General features: G+C 43.5%; 1 protein-coding gene across 1 annotated transcript; it reads right to left on the bottom strand.

Moving 5' to 3' along the window:
* Positions 1 to 927: 927 nt before the first annotated feature.
* On the bottom strand, positions 928 to 22,414 carry SDF2L1 (stromal cell derived factor 2 like 1). The gene is made up of 3 exons (XM_082247908.1): positions 22,175 to 22,414; positions 7,981 to 8,177; positions 928 to 1,359 (listed from the first exon to the last, which is right to left on the bottom strand). Exons 1-3 carry the CDS (start codon positions 22,338 to 22,340, stop codon positions 1,075 to 1,077), a joined length of 648 nt encoding a protein of 215 aa, XP_082104034.1. The 5' UTR covers positions 22,341 to 22,414; the 3' UTR covers positions 928 to 1,074.
* Positions 22,415 to 24,243: the final 1,829 nt, after the last annotated feature.

Below are 24,243 nucleotides of genomic sequence, written 5' to 3'. Positions count from 1 at the left end.
TTAGTGGTAATGCACTAGGTCGGTGTGCCCCTCTTATTATTTCTAATTTGTTACTGCCACCGTTCACAGAACACCTTGTATTCATTGAAAAAAAAAAAAAGAAACAAGGCATTCAGTGAATGGTGGTAGTGCTGAGCGAGCGACCCCGTGGTCAGTGTGCAGCCCCTCGGCAGAGGACCAGGACGATCACAGCAATCATTCTAGTAGCTATGACTATTAGGCTATGTTCACATCCAGGAGTTATTTTTACAGGCGGGTTTTTTTTTTTGGGGCATTTTTGCAGCGTTTTTTGTGCCGGCGCTTTTTAGGTTGACAAGTGACGAATGGGAAAAAAATAAAATAAAAAAAATGCTTGTTCTCTTCCAAAAAAGAAGCTCATCTACTTTTTTGAGCGACAGGCATTTTGCTTAAGGCGACAGAACACTCAGATGTGAACAGGGGCCATTGAAATAAATGGGATTGGTCTTGTTGGGTGTTTTTAAAGCTGAGGCTTAGGGCAGAAAATCGCCCAAAAACGCCTAGTTGGGAATGGAGCCTTGTTGATATTTCCAGCTTCCACGGGAGTCCCTCTGGTATGCATACTTATTTGGATCAAGCTAGACCAATTTATTTTTTGCAATTATCAAACCAGTTCAGCTTTAAAGAAAACCTGTGCGGAGACAAAAATAAAGGCTGCCATTGCAGACCTTTAATAAATTATAATTACCTGGCTGTCTCTTCAAACACTTAGTGACTGTAAACAGATATGAAACCCGTTTTCTATACCCATTCATGGTCAGTGATGCAAAAGTTAAGCAGTTAATGCCAATTACCAGCCAGGACGCTAGTATTTTTAAAACGAGCAGCATCCATGGTTATGTTGCTATAGGTTTTCAAATAAAGATGTTTTGCTTTTTTTTAACACATTATTACTTGGTGTGCACATGGTTTGCACATACAGTGTTCCAATTATTGGAAAATGTAACAAAAATAGTCCAATCCCACTTGTCTGTAATAAGACAGCCAGTGGAGGAAAAAAAAAACCTTCAAGTCAGCATTTATCGTTATGGTCTTTAACGGAAGCTTCCATTTATTTCATAGTTCATCATGCCTGGCTGTCCCTGGAGGGAGGCTTGGTTTGATGAACACACCTTCCATCACTTTCCAGTAGTTGTGAGCATTGGCATTTGTCATGCCATGCACTTCTCTCTGTCCTCTGATTGGATGACTGTACTGTTCGCCTGTAACGGTCAGATACACGCCGGTTCCAACATGCTTGAGACGCACTGCGTCCTCACGTTCCCAAGCACTGTCACTACATTGCACTGTCCATGTGTCCAAGTCATCTCCTTCCCCGTTCTCTCCAAAGGCACTTACTTCCTGTAAATAAAAGAAATCATAAATATAAAAAACACACCACAGAGCAATTCTAACATTTGACCACCAAAAATCTTTTCAAAGCTGCTCATACATTCAGCTCTTGTCAGTCAAGGTTTGCTAAAAACAACACTATGTTGTCAAAAGTATTGGAACACCTGCTTTTATACGCACATAAAAAACTTTAATGGCGTCTTAGTCCGTAGGGTTCAATATTGAGTTGGCCCACCCTTTGCAGCTATAACAGCTTCAGCTCTTCTGGGAAGTCTATCCACAAGGTTTATGGGAATGTTTGACCATTCTTCCAGAAGCGCATTTGTGAGGTATACTACTGATGTGGCCAAGAAGGCCTGGCTCACAGTCTCCACTCTAATTCATCCCATAGGTGTTCTATCAGGTTTAGGTCAGGACTCTGTGAAGGGCAGCCAAGTCCCTCAATCCCAAACTCGCTCATCCATGTCTTTATGGACCTTGCCTTGTGCACTGGTGCGCAGTCATGTTGGAACAGGAAGGGGCCGTCCCCAAACTGTTCCCACAAAGTTGGAAGCATGAAATTGTCCAAAATGTCTTAGTATGCTGACGCCTTAACAGTTCCCTTCACTGGAATTAAGGGGCCAAGCCCAACCTCTGAAAAACAACCCCACACCATAATCCCCCCCTCCACCAAATGATTTGGACCAGTGCACAAAGCAAGGTCCATAAAGACAGTGGGGTTTTCAGAGGTTGGGCTCGGCCCCTTCGTTACAGAGAAGGGAACTCTTAAGCGTCAGCATACCAAGACATTTCAGACAATTTCATGCTCCCAACTTTGAGGGAACAGTTTGGGGGGATGGCCCTTCCTGTTCCAACATGGCGGTGCACCAGTGCACAAACAAGGTCCATAAAGACATGGATGAGCGAGTTTGGGGTGGAGGAACTTGACTGGCCTCCACAGAGTCCTGACCTCAACCTGAAAGAACACCTTTGGGATGAATTGGAGCATGGCCTGCGAGCCATACTTTTTCGTCCAGCATCAGTGCCTGACCTCACAAATGCAAAAACTTCTGGAAGAATGGTCAAACATTCCCATAGACACACTCCTAAACCTTGTGGACAGTCTTCCCAGAAGAGTTGAAGCTGGTAGAGCTACAAAGGATGGGCCACCTCAATATTTAACCCCCAGACTGGGATGTCATTAAGGTTCATGTGCGTGTAAAGGCAGGCGTTCCAATACTTTTGACAATATAGTGTAGCTATTAAAACACCTGATTAGCAAGTATATATATATATATATATATCTTATGTAAACCCTAAATATGAACTGCTGTTTTTTTTTTAACACGAATGGTCTGTTAAATAAACCATTGGAAGCATTTGGTTATATCTGCTTGAGAAGCACAAAAATGCCTACTGATCTGGTCAGAAATTCAGAGCTGTCATGTGCCCTCTGTACACTTACTGTGTTATCTCAAGACCACCTCTGGGTTATTATTTTGGACTACAGAATGATCAGCCTTTAATGTTGTGGAGATCTGAGAGTGGGAGTGGTTGAGTAGTTTAGCAAAATACCCCAAAGGGCTGGACACCCCCTGAATCTGCAAAAATGCAGTGTCATCAACCTACAACAGGAGCAGAGTGTATTTTAGAAACATCAACTGGTATTTTTCTGTACTTGCAGGGTCTTCAAATGGATAAAACACAGGAAACAGGCATCCATTTTTAATTGGTGTCTTCATATAAGGTTTATGGCAGTGCAAACCGATGTAACTCAGGCTAGCCAATCAGATTTCATTTCACCGTTGACTAATCAGGTAAGGTATAAAATATTAGAATGGCTTAGTTACAGCATTTTGTTGCCTTATCAAAGCCGGGCCCAAAAAAAAAAAAAAAAGAAGAAGTTGCCACCTGCAATTTACTAAGCAACTAACTAAAACTAAGCAACTAACTATAGTTACTGACTGTGCCCAAAGAATGAGGTCAGCTGACTACCTGAATATACTGAATGACCAGGTGATTCCATCAATGGATTTTTTTCTTCCCTGATGGCACGGGCAAATTCCAAGATGGCAATGCCAGGATTCATCAGGCTCCAATTGTGAATGAGTGGTTCTGGGAGCATGAGACATCATTTTCACACATGGATTGACCACCACAGAGCCCAGAACTTAACCCCAATGAGAGCCTTTGGGATGTGCTGGAGAAGGCTTTGTGCAGTGGTCTGGCTCTCCCATCATCAATACAAGATCTTGGTGAAAAATTAATGCAACACTGGATGGAAATAAATCTTGCAACATTGCAGAAGCTTATCGAAACAATGCCACAGCAAATGTGCGTGCCGTAATAAAAGCTAAAGGCGGTCCAACATGTGTGACCTTTTTTTTGGTGGCGACTTTTTTTGGGCCAGGCAGTGTAATATATCCTTACCTTGTTCAGATCAAGCTACCTCTTATATAGCCATTAATTCTTATTTGTGATCCATCACAATAACCAGGTAGCTGCAAGTCACTTCTGTAAATAAGGATCACTTTCCTACCCCACCCATAGTGGAATTAGGTTCTTCTCAGCAGTTCCCCGTCAGTTAGCGGGTTAGAGGTTCCAGAGTGCTCTTTTTGGTTTTACTATATGGGCCGTGTCACACTTTTGATCTGCCTCTGGCATGAATTTGCAAGTAAGGCAGGATCACAAGGAGGTGAAACTTCTTCTGCCTAAACATGTTACTACCTTGCTGGCTGGATGACTCTTGTGCTGGCAACGAACATTCTGCATTCATAGCAGGGAGGGAGCACTGCTTTGTTTATCAAGCTGACAGAGGGCCAACACATTCAAGCAATTAAGGCCCCTTTCACACTTGTGCGACTTCAAAGTTGCCCGATTTTGCCGTGACTTTGACTGGACTTATAATGTCTTTTCCTCCAAAGGCACCAAAATCGGGCCAAAAGTAGTGCAGGGACTACTTTGAAGTCGGTGCGACTTCAAGTCGCACAGATATGAACGGTACTCATTGGAAATAATGGAGAACGACTTGTCATGCCATTTTGTAATCCCAAATCGCATGACAAGTCGCACAAGTGTGAAAGGGGCCTTAAGGGCCAGATCACACCACGTGCAGTCCAGTGTGGGGATTTTTTTTTCTGCATCAAAAAAACACATGGAAAATAGGTTATATGGTCTCCAATGGCATAGTTCACACCAGTGCTTGCAGTTCCAGGAAAAATAAAAAGTAGAACATGCTGCATTTTTCCTGCACTGAACTGTACTTGAACACTGTAAAATGCATCAAAAACACACTGGACTGTACTGGAACACACAAAAAACACACATCCTTATTTAAGGTTACAAAAGATAGGGGGGGAGAAGAAAAAAAATGCACTGAACTGCATCAAAAACACACATGCAGAAAAGCAACTGGAACGCATACAGACTGCGTTTCTATGGTGTGAACTGGCCCTAAGTGTTTTCCCTGCTCATTGTAGCAATTATGTCACCGGTGAAAACTCAGGATCACCAATGTGACTATGGCTTTAGGAATTGCATTAAAAGTAAGATGGTGATGCAACCCCTGCTTTGGGTAAAAACAAGCACAGAACCCATTTTGTTTACCCATCACAACCAAGCTTTCATTCTATATTTCTTTTTAAAAATGTAAAGTGTGTGTGGAAGAAAAAAAAAAAAAAAAAAAAAAAAAAAAAAGGTATGACTGATCGCATTTCCCCCAGATTGTTTAGCCAGCGCCAGGCCATAAATACATGGACTGTTTTACAATACTGGGAGTAATGTTTATTTTGTGTCTTTGGCCTTTACTTCCCCAAAGTAGATGCCAGTCAGAACTGATCCCAGCGCAACAGATGTGCAGCAGAAAAAAAAGAGCGCTCTTTATAAAAAAAAAGCCATATTATACATCTCTGGCTTTGCTGATCAGATGCTGTTGTAAAAACAGGCAGGGCTAATGTCACAGGTTAACCACTTGAGCTCCGGAGCGTTTTACCACCTTCATGACCATCTTTTGGTGAAATTTGATTTGAACTGGTATTTATTGTTTATTTTAAAAATGCAAGAAGACCGAAAAGTGCTACAAAAAAAAAAAAAAAAAAAACCCGATATTTTCTACTTTCCGTTATAAAACATATCCAATAATATCAAATTTCCTGATAAATTTGGGTCAAAATATATTCTGCTACATGTCTGGTGAAAAGAAGAAAAAAATCCCAATAAGTGTATATTAATTAATTGGTTTGTGTGAAAGTTATAGCGTCTACAAACTGCAATATATTTGAAAATTGATCAATTCAGATGTACGGATCTCATTTGCCAGAATAGTAGAAACCGCCTCAAATTACCTCTTTTTTAAAAGTACACAGTCTGAGGCATGACAGGTTTTATGAAGTTGTAATTTTTTGGTCAAAAACTTTTTTGGAATATTGAGAAATTAAAAGAGAAGTGTTTTTTTCCCCCACATACTGTAACTAGTGCAGTACAACCATCATCATACGACTGTTATTGCAGTGGTCAGAGATACTTACTGGGGACAGTGGGTTTAAAAAAAAAAAAAAAAAAAAAAAAAAAACACCACAACTTATTTATTTATTTTTTTACTATTTTTAATCCTAATCAGAGTAGCTCAGTGTCACCATACTGGCACTGTACTACTCTGGGAGGGTTGGTGATCAGGGATTTTTGTTTTCACACTTATTGCCTATACAGTGATGGTCACTATATAAGCAATAGCTTTATTTCATTCATGAACAGCTTTCTTATGGTTGTGATCTGTGATTGGCTAAGCTATCAGGTACCATCCTTTGGATCAATCACAGATCACAACAATAAGCGGTCCATGAATGGAAAGCCATATGACCAATCACAGTGATCACATGATACCAGGTTACTGGTAACAGTAATCTGCTGTGTCCGTCACAGGAGGTGCTCGGTGCGTGCTCCTAACCTGGAATAGGCATAATCACATATACATTATATATATATATATATATATATATATATATATATATATATATATATATATATATATATATATATATATATATATATATATATATATATATATATATATATATATATATATATATATATATATATATATAAACACACACACACAGCTGAGCTTACCCTGCCACAGTAAATGTACTGTAGCAGGTCGGCAAGTGGTTAAAGAGGATTGATCCACCAATTTAATTGCTTCCCAAACTAAACTTCAGTTACAAATGTTTTGAAAATGTTCTAAAAGGTTTTCAAATCCTTAACAAAATAAACAAATGTTTACATTCTGGCTACTAGTGGCTATGCAGTATGAGACATAATCTAAAGTAAACAGACATGTTTAATTTACCACCAGAAGAATCTTGTGTTGAAAAAGCAATAGAATGTGTATCTTTTTAAACCCTTGCCACCACTGGTGGTCCCTAGCCTCTAAAGAAGTTGTAAAGACAGAATTTGTTTTATCTTAATGCATTAAAATAAAAAGCCTTCTGTGTGTAGCAGCCTCCCCAGCAAACCCTAATACAGGAAGACGTCAGCTCTGACAAAACGCGTCTGGTAACGGCGTGCTGACGTCACCCACGTAACCCAGAAGGACGGGCGGACATCTTTGCCGGCCGGCTTGTTTGAATTTAGTGCTATTACTTGGCATTTATGCAAGTGTCTCTCTTTATTTTAATAAATACTGTTATGGGGTTTTACACTACGGAACCCCTTTATTTCTTTCCCTGATGGCTGGCCTAATCATTTGTGGATACTGAGCTGGGAATTAGTGTTGTCATAGGGGTGACATACACGGCCTGTCGCTTTCCTGTGGTGAACACCCTCCAGGATATCCCTTGGCCCATTGAAGTTCAGTGGTTTCTGGTCATCTATTTTGCCATTGGTGTTTTTCAGGCCTCATTTCATATGCTTGATCTACATGCGGTGGCGGTTCTGAGCACTCGCAGTGGATGAATCTCTCAGCACTTTATTTATATTAGTAATCTTTACTGTGTCACATTATTTATTCATTTGGGACTTTTGGATTATCACCATTGACACTAGTCATTTATTTGCACAAACTTTATATTATTTATTTGATATATAGTTTTTAGAATATTGTGAATGTATAATCAATTAATCACAAGATTTTGTTATCTATTCATTTATTATCGATCACTTAGCGCAGCTTGTTTAGTATTAACCCTAATACTTACCTGAGCCCCATCTCTATCCAGCGATGTCCACAAGTCCCTCAGCCGTCCGGGACTCTCCCTCCTCCCTCTCTTCTGTCAAAGTCAATTATCCAATAAGGAGAGAGAGGGGCTGAGGCCGAACAGCAGCTCTGTGTCTGAATGGAGCTGCAGCTCGGTTCGGGTGCCCCCATAGTAAACTTCTTGCTGTGGGGGCACTCAACCGGAGGGAGGGGCCAGGAACAACAAAGAGGGACCCGAGCATCTAAACAGTGGACTTTTAGATCTTGTGACTGCTGTGATTGGCTGTCACAGTGGTCACATGATCAGAAGCTCCCAATCACAAGTATGCATCAGGAGCTGCCCATGACATCTTAGTTACTGTGTTGAGCCGTTCCCTATGGATGTATATATATGCGGCAGAGTTAAAGCCCACCTGCCCCTGGCATAACATTTCACACGTCTCCTGATTTAATCATACCTGGTTGTTTGATAGAGGGGATGAGAAATGATGTGAGTGTAGGTTCTTCCCAGTATTCACATGGGTAAGCCGAATGATTTGGCCACACTTTATTGGCTCACCACGGGAGCAGTCCTCATTCACCTTTCCCCTTATCCTCCAGTAGCTGTTAGCATCATCTGATGACTCCACACCGGTGACAGACTGTTGGCCACTTCCTAAATGGGAACAAAAAAAAAAAAAAAAAGAAAAAATGTCAGTGGCATTATTCTGCTTAGTTTAAACATTTTAATTTGTAAAGTGGAACTAATGTCATTGACTTACTGGTTTCCCACAACAGTTAGGCCCTTCTCAATCCGACGGACAGATCGGGTCTGCTTTTCAATTTTTTTCAGGCAGATCCTATCAGACCATCCATTGCCCTCTATGCCGCTGACATCCAATCCTGTCCACTAAAAAAACAGACGGATGGGGATCTGCTCACCAATCGTCCAGCGGATCGGATGACAGTCGGATAGAAAATGGATTGGCGTCCATTCAACAGCCAATAGTGGAGAGCGGGCTGTGTCTGTGTCCATTCTGCAATAGCGTAGCAGACACGGACCTGTCATCCACTTGTTTAGCGGGGGATCAGTGGAAAGATCCCCTGCTGAGTGGGCGGATCTGCTGGCGGACTCCACCAGTGTGAAAGGGGCCTTCCATTCAAGGCATGCTGTGAATCATAACTGTCACAGCATGCCAGAGTTGTCCATTCCTCCTCTACTGTGTGTGTGCCCCCAAAGCAAGCTGTGGGTCATTTACATTTTGGGTCCTGGCTTTAGATATGCTGCAAGTAGGTTTTTATCACTCATTTTTTAGGATTTAAAGTCACAAGTTCTTTACTAAGGCCCTTTTCACACGGGCTTTCCGATCAGCTCCGCCTGTCAGTTTGTTTTCAGGCAAACCTGATCGGATACTCAATGCATCCCTATGGAGCGGCGGATGTCAGCGGTGATATCTCCGCTGACACCCGCCACTATCTGATTGAGTCAGTGAAATCCAATCCTATTTTCCATCCGTCTGGAGGATCGGTTTGGATGAAAATATGGACTGGCGGTCCATTTTCATCCGATCTCCCATAGAGAAGAGTGGAGCTCTGACAGGTCTGTCTCTGCATACAGAACGGAAACGGAGCTGTCATCCGTCTGCTCAGCGGGGATCGGCGGATCGATTCCCGTAGAGCAAAACGGAGTCTGCCAGGCGGAAAGCCTGTGTGAAAGGACTCTAAGGAGAACCTGCAGAATGTAAGTGAGTGGTTTATGATAGACAACAAAATGACCATAGTGTTAGAGCCAGTTCACACTGAGGCGACACGACTCCTTACTACTTCGGGGGCGACTGGTGCAGTCCCGTGCGCCACGACTTCGGAGCGACTTGCAGGGACTTCACATAATGGAAGTCAATGCAAGTTGCTCCAGGTCGCCCCAAAGTAGTACAGGACCCTTTTTCTAAGTCGGAGCGACTTGTGTCACTCCTATTAGAACGGGTCCTGTAGCGGTCAATGGACAAGTCCCCTGACAAGTCGCGCTAGTGTGAACCGACTCTTAAAGCTTCCTATCCTTTATCTTTTACAGCGTTTGTCAATTTACACAGCTCTTTACATATACACTCACTATCCATTTTATTTAGGTACACCTGTTCAATTGCTTGGTAACGCTAATCAGCCAATCATATGGCAGCAACTCAATGCATTTAGGCATCTAGACATGGTGAAGATGACTTGCTGAAGTTCAAACTGAGTATCAGAATAGGGAAGAAAGGGGATTTAAGTGACTTTGAATGTGGCATCGTTGTTGGTGTCAGACGGGCGGGTCTAAGTATTTCTAAAACTGCTGATCTACTGGGATTTTCACACACAATCTTTAGGGTTTACAGAGAATGGTCTGAAAAAAATATCCAGTGAGGGACAGTTGTGTGAAAGAAAATGCCTTGTTGATGTCAGAGGAGAATGGACAGACTGGTTCAAGATGATAGAAAGGCGACAGTGACTCAAATAACCACTCGTTACAACCAAGGTATGCAGAATACCATTTCTGAACGCACAACACATCAAACCTTGAAACAGATGGGCTACAGCAGCAGAAGACCACACCGGGTGACACTCCTTTCAGCTAAGAACAGGAAACCGGCTGCCTGTGGCCCAGACCCGGAAGACCCACGGCGACTCTAGAGGGGAATCTGGGGGTCCCACCATCCCAGGGAGGGGCCCGCGTTCACCCCAAAACCCTCAAGGGGGGAGACTACTTACCATACCATGGAACCGGGTGAGCACCACTCCAGACAGATCACCTCTCCACCGGAATGGCGATGCTGTCGGCCAGGAGGAACGCTGTGGCTCAGGCCGCGACCAGGTCGTATGCACCCTTGCGGGACATTTAACCTGCAGGCCAGCCCCCATCCAGTGGTGCCATGTCACGGCCGACCTAGCGCGGAGCTGAAGCCTGCGCATACTCGCTGGCCAGACTGGGGAGACCTTAACCACTTAAGCCCCGGAGGATTTGGCTGCTAAAGGACCAGACCCCTTTTTTCAACTTGGCACTTCGTGACTTTAACTGATAATTGCTCGGTCATGCAATGCTGTACCTAAACGAAATTTACGTCCTTTTTTTCCCACAAACAGAGCTTTCTTTTGGTGGCATTTGATCACCTCTGCGCTTTTTATTTTTTGCGATATTAATAAAAAAAGAGCGAAAATTTTGCAAAAAAATGACATTTTCAACTTTGTCTTTTAAAAAATATCCAATATACTCAATTTATGTCATTTTTTTTGGCCAAAATATATTTAGCTACATGTCTTTGACAAAAAAAAAATCAATGAGCGTATTTTTATTGGTTTGCGCAAAAGTTATAGCGTCTACAAACTATGGTGTAAATACTGAAATTTACGAAGCTTTAATTTCTGACTGCCTATCTCATTTCATGAAGTGCTAAAATGGCGGGGCAGTACAAAACCCCCCCAAACTACCACTTTTTGGAAAGTAGACATCCTAAGGAATGTTCTGAGAGGCATGTTGAGCTCATTGAATATTTTATTTTTTTGTCACAGGTGTTTGAAAAATGACTAAAAAAATTTTTTTTTTTTTTTTTTACACAAAGTTGTCATTGAAATGATATATTGCTCACACATGCCATGGGTATATGTGTAATTACACCCCAAAATATATTCTGCTGCTTCTCCTGAGTACAGGGATACCACATATGTGAGACTTTTTGGGAGCGTAGCTGTGTACGGGAGCCGGAAAACAAATCACCACCATCAGAATTTCAAAGGGCGTACATTTTTCATTGCATTTTCTCACTACCTATAACGGTTTAGGAGGCCCTGAAATGACAAGATGCCACAAAACCCCCCCAAATGACCCCATTTTGGAAAGTAGACACCCCAAGCTGTTTGCTGAGAGGCATGGTGAGTCCATGGAATATTTTATATTTTGCCACAAGTTTCGGGAAAATTACAATTTTTTTTTTTAATTTTTTTTTTTTACACAACGTTGTCACTAAAAGATAAATTTCTCACACATGACATGGGTATATGTGGAATGACACCCCAAAATACATTCTGCCGCTTCTCCTGAGTATGGGGATGCCCCATGTGTGAGACTTTTTGGGAGCCTAGCTGTGTACAGGACCGCGAAAACCAATCAACACTCTCAGGTTTTCTAATGGCGTAAATTGTTCATGTCACCTCTGCACTACCTGTCGCAGTTTCGGAGGCCCTAAAATTCCAAGATAGCACAAAACCCCCCCAAATGACCCCATTTTGGAAAGTAGACACCCCAAGCTATTTGCTGAGAGGCATGGTGAGTCCATGGAATATTTTATATTTTGCCACAAGTTCCGGGAAATATATATATATATATATTTTTTTTTTTTTTTTACACAAAGCTGTCAGTAAATGATATATTGCTCACACATGCCATGGGTATATGTGAAATGACACCCCAAAATACATTCTGCTGCTTCTCCTGAGTACAGGGATACCCCATGTGTGAGACTTTTTTGCAGTCTAGCCGAGTACAGGACCCCGAAAACCAACCTCCACTTTCAGGCTTTCCAAAGGCGTAAATTGTTGATTTCACTCCTGACTACCTATCACAGTTTCGGAGGCCCTAAAATTCCAAGATAGCACAAAACCCCCCCAAATGACCCCATTTTGGAAAGTAGACACCCCAAGCTGTTTGCTGAGAGGCATGGTGAGTCCATGGAATATTTTATATTTTGCCACAAGTTCCGGGAAATATATATATATATATATATTTTTTTTTTTTTTACACAAAGCTGTCAGTAAATGATATATTGCTCACACATGCCATGGGTATATGTGAAATGACACCCCAAAATACATTCTGCTGCTTCTCCTGAGTACAGGGATACCCCATGTGTGAGACTTTTTTGCAGTCTAGCCGAGTACAGGACCCCGAAAACCAACCTCCACTTTCAGGCTTTCCAAAGGCGTAAATTGTTGATTTCACTCCTGACTACCTATCACAGTTTCGGAGGCCCTAAAATTCCAAGATAGCACAAAACCCCCCCAAATGACCCCATTTTGGAAAGTAGACACCCCAAGCTGTTTGCTGAGAGGCATGGTGAGTCCATGGAATATTTTATATTTTGCCACAAGTTCCGGGAAATATATATATATATATATTTTTTTTTTTTTTTTACACAAAGCTGTCAGTAAATGATATATTGCTCACACATGCCATGGGTATATGTGAAATGACACCCCAAAATACATTCTGCTGCTTCTCCTGAGTACAGGGATACCCCATGTGTGAGACTTTTTTGCAGTCTAGCCGAGTACAGGACCCCGAAAACCAACCTCCACTTTCAGGCTTTCCAAGGGCGTAAATTGTTGATTTCACTCCTGACTACCTATCACAGTTTCGGAGGCCCTAAAATTCCAAGATAGCACAAAACCCCCCCAAATGACCCCATTTTGGAAAGTAGACACCCTGAGCTATTTGCAGAGAGGCATGTTGAGTGTTTTGCAGATCTCACTTTTTGTCACAAAGTTTTGGAAATTGAAAAAAGAGGAAAAAAAATGCATTTTCCTGTTTTTTCTTCATTTTCCAAAAAAAATGAGAGCTGCAAAATACTCACCATGCCTCTCAGCAAATAGATTGGAGTGTCTACTTTGCAAAATTGGGTCATTTGGGGGGGTTTTGTGCTATCTTGGAATTTTAGGGCCTCCGAAACTGTGATAGGTAGTCAGGAGTGAAATCAACAATTTACGCCCTTGGAAAGCCTGAAAGTGGAGGTTGGTTTTCGGGGTCCTGTACTCGGCTAGACTGCAAAAAAGTCTCACACATGGGGTATCCCTGTACTCAGGAGAAGCAGCAGAATGTATTTTGGGGTGTCATTTCACATATACCCATGGCATGCGTGAGCATTATATCATTTACTGACAACTTTGTGTTAAAAAAAAAAAAAAAATTATTTTCCCGAAACTTGTGGCAAAATATAAACTATTCCATGGACTCACCATGCTTCTCAGCCAATAGCTTGGAGTGTCTACTTTGCAAAATGGGGTCATTTGGGGGGGTTTTGTGCTATCTTGAAATTTCAGGGCCTCTGAAACTGTGACAGGTAGTCAGGGGTAAAATCAGCAATTTACGCCATTAGAAAACCTGAAGATGTGGATTGGTTTTCGGGGGCGCGTACACAGCTACGCTGCCAAAAAGTCTCACACATGGGGTATCCCTGTACTCAGGAGAAGCAGCAGAATGTATTTTGGGGTGTCATTTCACATATACACATGGCATGTGTGAGCAATATATCATTTAGTGACAACTTTCTGTAAAAAAACAACAAAAAAAAAAGAAATAATAATTTTCCCGACACTTGTAGCAAAATATAAAATATTCCATGGACTCACCATGCCTCTCAGCAAATAGCTTTGGGTGTCTACTTTTCAAAAAGGGGTCATTTGGGGGGTGTTTGAACTGTCCCGGCATTTTATGCTCAATCTTATCCACACATCACCCACTCTTCTAACCACTTGAAAACCAAGCCTTTTCTGTGCCTTTTTGTTTACATGAAAAAATATTTTTTTTTTACTAGAAAATTACTTTGAACCCCCAAACATTATATATTTCTTTAAAGCAGAGGCCCTATAGAATAAAATGGGGGATGTTGCAAATTTTTTTGTCACACGGTATTTGCGCACAGATTTTCCAAACGCAATTTTTGCGAAAAAAATACATTTTTTTTTAATTTATTTCACAAATACACTATATAATTCCAATTTTTTTGGTAAAATTTAAAAGATGATCTTATGCCGAGTTCATAGACACCTGACATGACATGCTTTAAAAATTGCGCACGCCTGCGCAGCGGCAACAACGTACGTACATTTTTAAAAACTTTAAAAGTCTCTACAGGTTACCACTTTAGACTTACAGAGGAGGTCTACTGCAAAAATTACTGCACTCGATCTGGCGATCGCGGCGATACCTCACATGCATGCTGAAATTGCGGTTTACATATGACACTAGACCAACGCTTGCGTGTGCCATTGCGTGCAAGCACGGGGGGAAAGGGGGGGGGCTCAATTTTTTTTTTTTTTTTTTTTTTTTTTTTTTTTGCTTTTTTATGTTATTTTGACACCTTTCCTTTAATTTTTTTTTTTTAAATCATTTTTATTGTTATCACAGTGAATTTAGATATCCCCTATGATAGCAATCGGTAGTGACAGGTACTCTTTTTTAAAAAAATTGGGGTCTTTTATACTCTAGATCTCTCCTCTGACCTTAATGTATCTGACCACGCCAAAATTGGTGTGATAAAATACTTTCCCAATTTCCCAATGGCCCTGTTTATTTCTGGCGAAAAAGAAGTCATGAAATGCTCGTAGCCTCCGGCATCTTAGGCCATAGAGATGATTGGAGCCATTCTAATCTTCAATTAGCTCTATGGTTAGATAACTGAACCACCGGCTGCACTCTCGGGTTAACCGGTGGGACAGGAGAGCCCGAGAAAAACCACGGAAGGCTTCGGAAGGCGGCGGTGGGGGGGGGGGAGACCCCTCCCACTGCATGTAAAAGCAGTCTAGCGGCCAATTACCTGCTAGGATTGCTTTTACATGTTAGCCGACCGCTGGCTGTAAAAAACGATACCAAGATGATGCCTAAATCTGCAGGCATCATCCTGGTACAACCACTCAAAGTCCAGCAACGTACCAGTACATTGCTGGTCCTTGTTTGGCATATAGGTTTTTTTTTTTTCATGCAGCCTGTGGGCTGAACGGAAAAAAAGAGAACCTATCAGAAATCAGCACAGGAATAATGCGTAGTATTACTCATCATTAACCGCCCAAACAACCACCCACTGAATTTAATGATGGGTATACACGACACTATCCACGTATACCAAAATAGGATTTTAACTGCAGTGCTGAAATCAGAAAATCACCACAGCTGCTATCAGCAAAGGTATCCATATATGCTGAGCGCAAACACTGTTTGTGTCAGAATATATAAAATCAATGCGTGGTAGCCGACGAGGGACCTGCAAGAGAAACAGGTCACAAAAGAATGAAAAAACAAACAAAGTACATTAAAAAAAGTACATTAGGAAGAGTAGGACATATAAAATGACTGACACAACAAAAGTTTTTGGATTCTCATCATTAACCGCCCAAACAACCACCCACTGAATTTAATGATGGGTATACACGGCGCTATCCACGTATACCAAAATAAGATTTTAACTGCAGTGCTGAAATCAGAAAATCACCACAGCTGCTATCAGCAAAGGTATCCATATATGCTGAGCGCAAACGCTGTTTGTGTCAGAATATATAAAATCAATGCGTGGTAGCCGACAATTACCTGCAAGAGAAACAGGTCACAAAAGAATGAAAAAACAAACAAAGTACATTAAAAAAAAGTACATTAGGAAGAGTAGGACATATAAAATGACTGACACAACAAAAGTTTTTGGATTCTCATCATTAACCGCCCAAACAACCACCCACTGAATTTAATGATGGGTATACACGGCGCTATCCACGTATACCAAAATAAGATTTTAACTACAGTGCTGAAATCAGAAAATCACCACAGCTGCTATCAGCAAAGGTATCCATATATGCTGAGCGCAAACGCTGTTTGTGTCAGAATATATAAAATCAATGCGTGGTAGCCGACAATTACCTGCAAGAGAAACAGGTCACAAAAGAATGAAAAAACAAACAAAGGACATTGAAAAAAGTATAGTAGGAAGGAGTAGAAGGACATATAAAATTACTGACACCACAACAGTTTTTGGATCCTTTTATTTTACTTTCTAACTGTTCCTTTATTTCTTGATTTGGGAGGGAGTGCGATCTTCTGCGATCTTCTCTTCCAGCTTGGGTCTCTCAAAATGTCGATGGACATCCAACATCCTTCGAGACCCTGTGTTTATGTGCCCTACACTGTGTCGTGCTGTACCCTACACTAATACTCCACTAGTGTATGGTAGCGCTCAAAACATTCCCCGATGCAGAGACCAGGATGGTCAGGACATTTGGGACAATAATAACGGGTGTCACGCCTAAATCCGCGCTTGCTACAGACACGACATCGTCTTTGGGGTCGTATTTGGGTAGGGGTACTCGGGAGGGCATAAGGAAAATGCCTCTCATGCAGCCGGCTCACTGCATCTGGAAGGGGAAGTTGGGCAGGCATGCCTCCTGGGTACAGGTAGGCAAGGATGACCGCTTCCTGGAATTCCCGGAAGGGTCCAGTTCGTCCTGACGCCTTGTATAGGACAAAGGCGTTCAGCATAGCCAATTGGAAAAGGTAAACAGACACTTTTTTGTACCAGCGTCTGGCTTTACGGGCAACTAAATACGGCGCCAAAAGCTGGTCGTTAAGGTCCATCCCTCCCATATTAAGGTTATATTCGTGGACACAGAGGGGTTTCTCCATAACGCCAGTTGCCGTAGGGATTTGGACTGTCGTGTCTGCGTGAAGGGAGGACAGAACATAAACATCCCGTGTATCCTTCCACTTCACCGCAAGTAATTTGTCCGTTTTCAAGCAGGCTCTCGCCCCCCGACTAAGACGGGAATTAACAAGCCGTTGGGGGAAGCCCCGGCGATTAGGTCGCACGGTGCCACATGCGCCAATTTGTAAATCAAGCAGGTGACTAAATAGTGGCACGCTTGTGTAAAAATTGTCCACGTACAAATGGTACCCCTTTCCGGATAAGGGTGACACCAAGTCCCAAACAATCTTACCGCTGCTCCCTATGTAGTCTGGGCAGTTCGGGGGCTCCACAGTGCTATCTTTTCCCTCATAGACACGGAAATTAACTGTATAGCCTGTGGCCCTGTCACAGAGCTTATACAACTTGACCCCGTATCTGGCACGCTTGCTGGGGAGGTACTGTTTGATAGCAAGACGGCCAGTAAATTTAATCAGGGACTCGTCAATGCAGACAACTTGTTCGGGGGTAAACAAGGCTGCAAACCGCTGATTGAAGTGGTCTATGAGGGGCCGAATTTTGTGGAGCCGATCGTATGCAGGGTCTCCCCGAGGACGACAGATTTCATTGTCGCTGAAATGCATAAATCGCAGAATTTGCTCGTATCTCCCCCTGGACATGGAGGCAGAGTACATGCGCATATGGTGAGCTGGGCTAGTGGACCAATATAGCCGCAATTCACTTTGTTTAGTTATGCCCATGTGGAGGGAAAGGCCCAGAAAGATCTTAAATTCGGAAACCGTTATAGGATTCCAGCCGAATCGTCTGGCAAGGTGCGAATTTGGGTTGGCGGCGATAAATTGTTGAGCATATAAATTTGATTGATCCACAATAGATCTGAAAAGATCTTCCGTGAAGAACAGCTCAAAAAAGTTCAGGGGCGTAAAACCAGCTGTCTCCACGTGGATTCCAGGTTGGGCGGTGAATGGGGGAAGTACTGGCGCTGTAGAATCAGTGGGTTGCCAATTGGGATATGCCAGCGCATCAGGGAGGGCACTATGGGCTCTACGGGCCTGTCTTCGAATACGCGGTGGCTGCGGGCCACTACTTGTGCTAGCCACCGCACCAGCTTCAACTGCACTTAGGGGACTCGCCACGTCACCAGGTCTTACTGCAGTGCTGGTTGTACTAGGTCCAGGTTGTACTAGGCCGCTGGCGCTTGCCAGGTCGCCAGAAGGATGAGCGGCACTAGTACCCACACTCTGCTCCATACGAGCACCCTGCGATTCCTGCATTTCAACAACACCAGAATGGGGTCGGGTACGCCTGGGTCTAACAGGGACCCATCTGTCGTCGGAGCTGTCTGTCAGGGAGCCGCTGCCGTCATCTGGTTCGTATAATGACCCTGATTCTGCCGGTGAGGCTTCCCCATCGCTCTCACCTGACATGGACATTATACTGTAAATAGCTTCATCACTGTACGAACGTTTAGACATTTTGGTAACTAAATTTACCCGTACAGTGATGCGACTCACAGGTAATAAAAGCACCTGGTTGTCGAAGACTATTTCAAGCGCTACCAAAAAAACTGCTAATGCTAGCAGGGATCAGGCCTGACTCTGCTAACACAGCGGTTTTGTGTCTTGTGTTTTTTGTAAGTGACAGTAATCTATTGATTACTACACTTACCTGGGTGAAAGGGTTAAACGCAGGTGCTGGCCGGAATCAGTGCTGATCGTGCAAACACCGCGTTTTGGGAACCCTAAACTATGGGGGCGCTAGTATAGCTCTGATCAGATCAGATATTGATCTGTTCAAACACTATACTAGAAATGGAAGTGTAGGTGCGTGCGTGCGTGTGTGGTGATCAAGGGGTTACTTCTAAACTATGCGCCGGGGATCTGGGGGGGGGTGGCGGGGACCCTAAACCTCCTTTGGGAAAGAAACTAGCTAGCTAGAGCAACCTCAAGTCACAATGACACCAATACAAAAATACAGTAAAAACAGTATATTATGTGTGTATTAGTGCTAATGTGACAGAGGGTGTAGGGGTTAACGGGATGTGATCAGGGGGGGATCAGGGGTTTAAATCTTTATTGGAAGGGGCTGGCGGGTATCCTAAGGATAAAAGGAACGGTGGCAAGCGCTAAACCTGGTCACAAGTCACACTTATACGGGTATATAGAAAATGCTATATACTGTATACAGTGTGCGTTGTGGCAGGGGGTGTAGGGGTGATCAGGAGGGGATCAGGGGATTAAATCTTTATTGGGCGGGTGGGGGGGACCCTAAACCTGCTTGGGACACAAACTTAGTCGCCTGCGCTAATTCTGATCACAATGACACTAATACAAAAATACAAAAACACAGTATATTACGTTTGTATTAGTGCTGATGTGACAGAGGGTGTAGGGGTTAACTAGCGGTGATCAGGGGGGGATCAGGTGGGATCAGGGGCTTAAATCTTTATTAGGGGGGGGTGGCGGGTAATTCAAGTGGAAAAAGGGGGGTCGCAAGCGCTAGACCTGACCACAAATCACACTTATACGGGTATATAGCAAAATGCTATATACTGTATACGGTGTGTGTTATGGCAGGGGGTGTAGGGGTGATCAGGGGGGGGTCAGGGGCTTAAATCTTTATTGGGCGGGTGGCGGGGACCCTAAACCTTCTTGGGACAGAAACTTAGTCGCCTGCGCTAATTCTGATCACAATGACACTAATACAAAAATACAATAACACCGTATATTGCGTTTGTATTAGTGCTGATGTGACAGAGGGTGTAGGGGTTAACGGCGGTGATCAGGGGGGGTTCAGGGGGGATCAGTGGGTTAAATCTTTATTAGGGGGGGGTGGGGGGTAATTTGAGTGGAAAAGGGGGGGTCGCAAGGGCTACACCTGTTCACAAATCACACTTATACAGGTATATAGGTATATGCTATATGCTGTATATAGTGTGTGTTGTGTCAGGTGCTGTAGGGGTTAATTGGGGGGGCGATCGGGGGTGAAATGTGCCTATCTAAGTGTGTATGTACGTGCTTGGTGCTGTACTTACAATTAGATGTGCTCTCCTCTCACGCTGGATCCAAAAAGACCGTTGGGAGGGGAGGGCACATCTCCTCTAAGCCTGTGTTTACATTTCACAGGCTTAGAGGGAGATCTGATTGGGCAGGACCGATCAACAGGTCCAGACCAAAAATGATTGGCCTGGACCTGATGACTGATCGGTTCTGAACCCAATCGAGTCATCGGCGGGACCGCGGGTGCGCGCGCGCGCGCGCCAGAGCGGCGAAGGCTAGTGACGTACCGCTACGTCACTCTGCCTGGCCGGGGCTGACCGCCGCAGTATATAGTCGTGCGGCGGTCGGCAACCGGTTAAGGATCTAAAATATCCAATCCATTACCCAGTCCAGCAGTTGATTGTAGTTCTCACAGGAACAGAATATAATAAAAAAAGAGGATAAAAAACAATGCTAGGACCAGAGATCCCAGCAAGAACTAGGTCCCTTCTCCTGACTAGGCAGAAAAGAACTGAATGCCTATAACAGGAAGTGGGAGAATCACCCCATGGACTGCCCTATAGGCATGGTAAAGCTTTTTCCTGCCTAGTGTCCTACTCCTGTAGGGGGTAGCGTAACCCAATGGTCGAGAAGATTCAGGAGCTGTGTACGTCAATGAACAAAAGAGAAATTTATAATATATATATATATATATATATATATATATATATATATATATATATATATATATATATATATATATATATATATATATATATATATACACACACATACACACACACACACTATATATACATACACCTGCCTGTCTCTGTCTCCTAGGATCTCCTCCATGCTCTGGAGATTGTGCTGGGAGACACAGCAAACCTTCTGGCAATGGCACGTATTGATGTGCCATCCTGGAGGAGTTGGACTGCCTGTGCAACCTCTATAGGGTCCAGGTATCACCTCATGTTACCAGTAGTGACACTAACCCAGTGAAAAACAGTCAAAAGATGAGTAGGGGGAAAATGTCAGTAGCCTTCACCTGTAAAACCATTCTGTTTTGGAGGTCATCTCATTGTGGCCCATCTAGTGCCCCTGTTAATTTCATTAACACTGAAGCAGCTGAAACTGATTAACAACCCCTCTGCTACTTACCTGACCAGATCATTATCCCAGGAGTTTAATTGACTTGATGCTGTACTCTGATTTTAAAAAAGTGTTCCTTTAAGTGTGTGGGTTTATAATATATATATATATATATATATAGTGATCAATGGTATATCATTACTCATGATTTCATGCTCAGTATTAATGAGAAACAAAGTAAAATTCTGCACACAATAAAACAGGAAGTGAGAAACAGGAAATGAGGACGAATTGAAGCCATGCGTGTGGCTGGTGACAGTTGGCAATCCTCCTAACCCTCTTGTATTGAACTGTATTGCAAGGGCACTGTCTCTTTATTTTGTGAAGCACTGCGAACACTGCTGGCGCTATATAAATCCTGTGTGGTATTAATAATACAATCAATGGAGCTCAAATCAGGCAGGCTCTTCCATTATATAGTAGATAATAGATCAAATACTCCCAAGTTACAATCTACCAACAAGTATGTAGTGTAAGGGCCTACCTGATTGGATACAAACCAATCAGACAAATTAGGTAGGCCCACATATTACAAAGATGCAGTAAAGTGGATTGTATGGTAGGATTGTAGCGCATACAGTGATCCTCCAGTTGATTGTACATTCAGACTATATGGTGGATCCTACAGATTGTATGGTGGGTGGTGGATCATACAAATGGTATGGCGGATCATACAAATGGTATGGTGGGTGGTGATCATACAGATTGTATGGTGGATCATACAGATTGTATGGTCGATCATACAGATTGTATGGTCGATCATACAGATTGTATGGTCGATCATACAGATTGTATGGTCGATCATACAGATTGTATGGTCGATCATACAGATTGTATGGTCGATCATACAGATTGTATGGTCGATCATACAGATTGTATGGTCGATCATACAGATTGTATGGTGGGTGGTGATCATACAGATTGTATGGTCGATCATACAGATTGTATGGTGGATGGCGAGTGTATGCACAACTCCAGCATACCATATTGCTGCCATTAGAAGTCACTGCACAGCCTCCTATGAACTGTCAGAACACAGGAAAACGAAGGCAGCTGTTAATCGCCCAGAGTGGAGACAGACCCCCCCCATACACAGCGCCGATATCCCTCACCTGAGCCGTACTTGACATCGTGGGAGTGGAGGCGAACATTGTGCCGAGTATTCAGCAGCTTCACCACCGAGCCGCACGTCACATACTCCGCCTCTTCGCTCCCCTGTGCCGGGCACCAGAGGCAGCACACACCGAGCAGCAGCAGCCCGAACCCCGCTGACAGCATCGCTTCCCCGGCAAGTCAGTTCGGCTTCCCTGTAACTTCCCACAACAACGCCTGAATAGCCAATCATCAGCCGCCAGCGGAAGGAGGGCGGGCACATCGAATGTACTCCAATGGTCAGCCTCGCTCCGCCCACTAGAAGGCGGTACCGCAGTGAAGGACGGGAGAAGGAGGAATGCGGTGATTGGTAGATGCGCCCTTCCGCTTAGAAAAGTTTATGTCTTCTTCTTGTAGACACGAGGGAGACAGTGATTGGTCCACGGTATAATTCATTCAGTCTGAGCCAACCAATGAGCGCTGGAGGAGTGGCGGCCGACCTGTCACTTGTATAGAGCGTACACGCTAGTATTAACCCGGTCAGTGCCGGAGGGGGTGTGTGCAGGCGGGAGGGAGGGAGTGGGTGTATAGATAGGACATGGAGCAGAGAGGTGAGAAGATGATTTACACCCTAGGAGTCTATGTGTACTACAATAGTGGAATGAGTCATCGGAAGGCATTGTTCTCACCACAGCACACTAATAAGTGGTGGTTACTGCTCCTTGGTGTAGAGAACAATCATCAGGGTATAATGGTATTATCATAGACATAGGAGAGCCATAGGAACACCATCTACAGCAGGGGTGGGGAACCCTTTTTCTGCCAAGGGCCATTTGGGTATTTATAAAACCATTCGGGGGCCGTACAAAATTATCACCTTAAAAATTAGCCTGTTATATTTGGTCAAACATTTGATTAACTCACCCCTAATGTGATGGCTGCAACTGCTTCTCTTTGGTGAGGTGTGTGATGTTATCTGGTATTGATGATGTTGCTACTCGCAACTGGTTTTCCAGGTTTGCGTTGGTCAGTGTGAAGCGCAGTCAACTTTTTTGTGGTGGTAAGTTTTGAAAAGAACTGCTGGTGGGTATAGCTGGCTGGTACTGCTGTCTCAGGCTGGTACTGCTGGCTTGTACTGTGCTGTGAGTACTGCTGGCTCAGGCTGATACTGCTGTGGGTACTGCTGACTCAGGCTGGTACTGCTGTGGGTACTGCTGACTCAGGCTGGTACTGTGCTGTAGGTACTGCTGGCTGGTACTGCTGTGGGTACTGCTGGCTCAGTGTAAGATTCTGGTACCTTTGGTACCCTTATTGCCCATTTTCCTTTTCATATTGCGTCCCACCGTTTTAGTTAGGTGGAACGCATATACCTTTAAGCTGTATGACATCATCACTGAGCGCCGCTCTGAGCGGCTATTTCAATCGCCGGCTTTCTCTCTCAGGTAGTTCGTTCAAGCCGCCAGTATACAGCTATGCCTGACGCTACCTGGACTTGTATCTCGCTACCTGTTCTTGTGCTTCACTTTCTGATCTTGTATCTCGCTACCTGATCTACCGCATGCTTACAAGCCTTGTCTTATGCTGCCGGAGCCTCCAGCTATTCTCTTTACCTGGAACAGACCGGAACCTCGATACTGATCCCTGTATCTCGCTACCGGATCACTCCCTCACTACCGGACCCCTCTACTTACTAACCTTACTAGTGATAAGTACCCCACAGGGGATTCCTCCATAACAACCTTACACTATCTACTTCTGCACATTAAGGACTGTTACTATCTATGCATTACTAATTCTATCATCTGCACTGTTACATAGATTGCTAGCTCTTGAGTCTACTACCATCTATCCTTGCACTGGGTTAGTCTCTCCTGTATATCATCTGCTGTCCTTACCACCTATTACCATACATGATTACTAACCTATCTGCATCCTACCTATTACCGTCTATTACTCTCCTGAACATTACTATCAAGTGCTTATCATTGCTATCACTGCTCACCCCTGTCCCTTCAGCACATCACCTCTATACTGTCATATACATCCTATCACTCCAGGAACATCTTATTGAGTGTGTGTATATCTGTAT

The sequence above is a fragment of the Pelophylax lessonae genome, assembly GCF_965119305.1.
Source record: "Pelophylax lessonae genome assembly, chromosome: 1".
NCBI lineage: Eukaryota > Metazoa > Chordata > Amphibia > Anura > Ranidae > Pelophylax > Pelophylax lessonae.
This window is presented reverse-complemented; position numbering and strand designations above follow the sequence as displayed.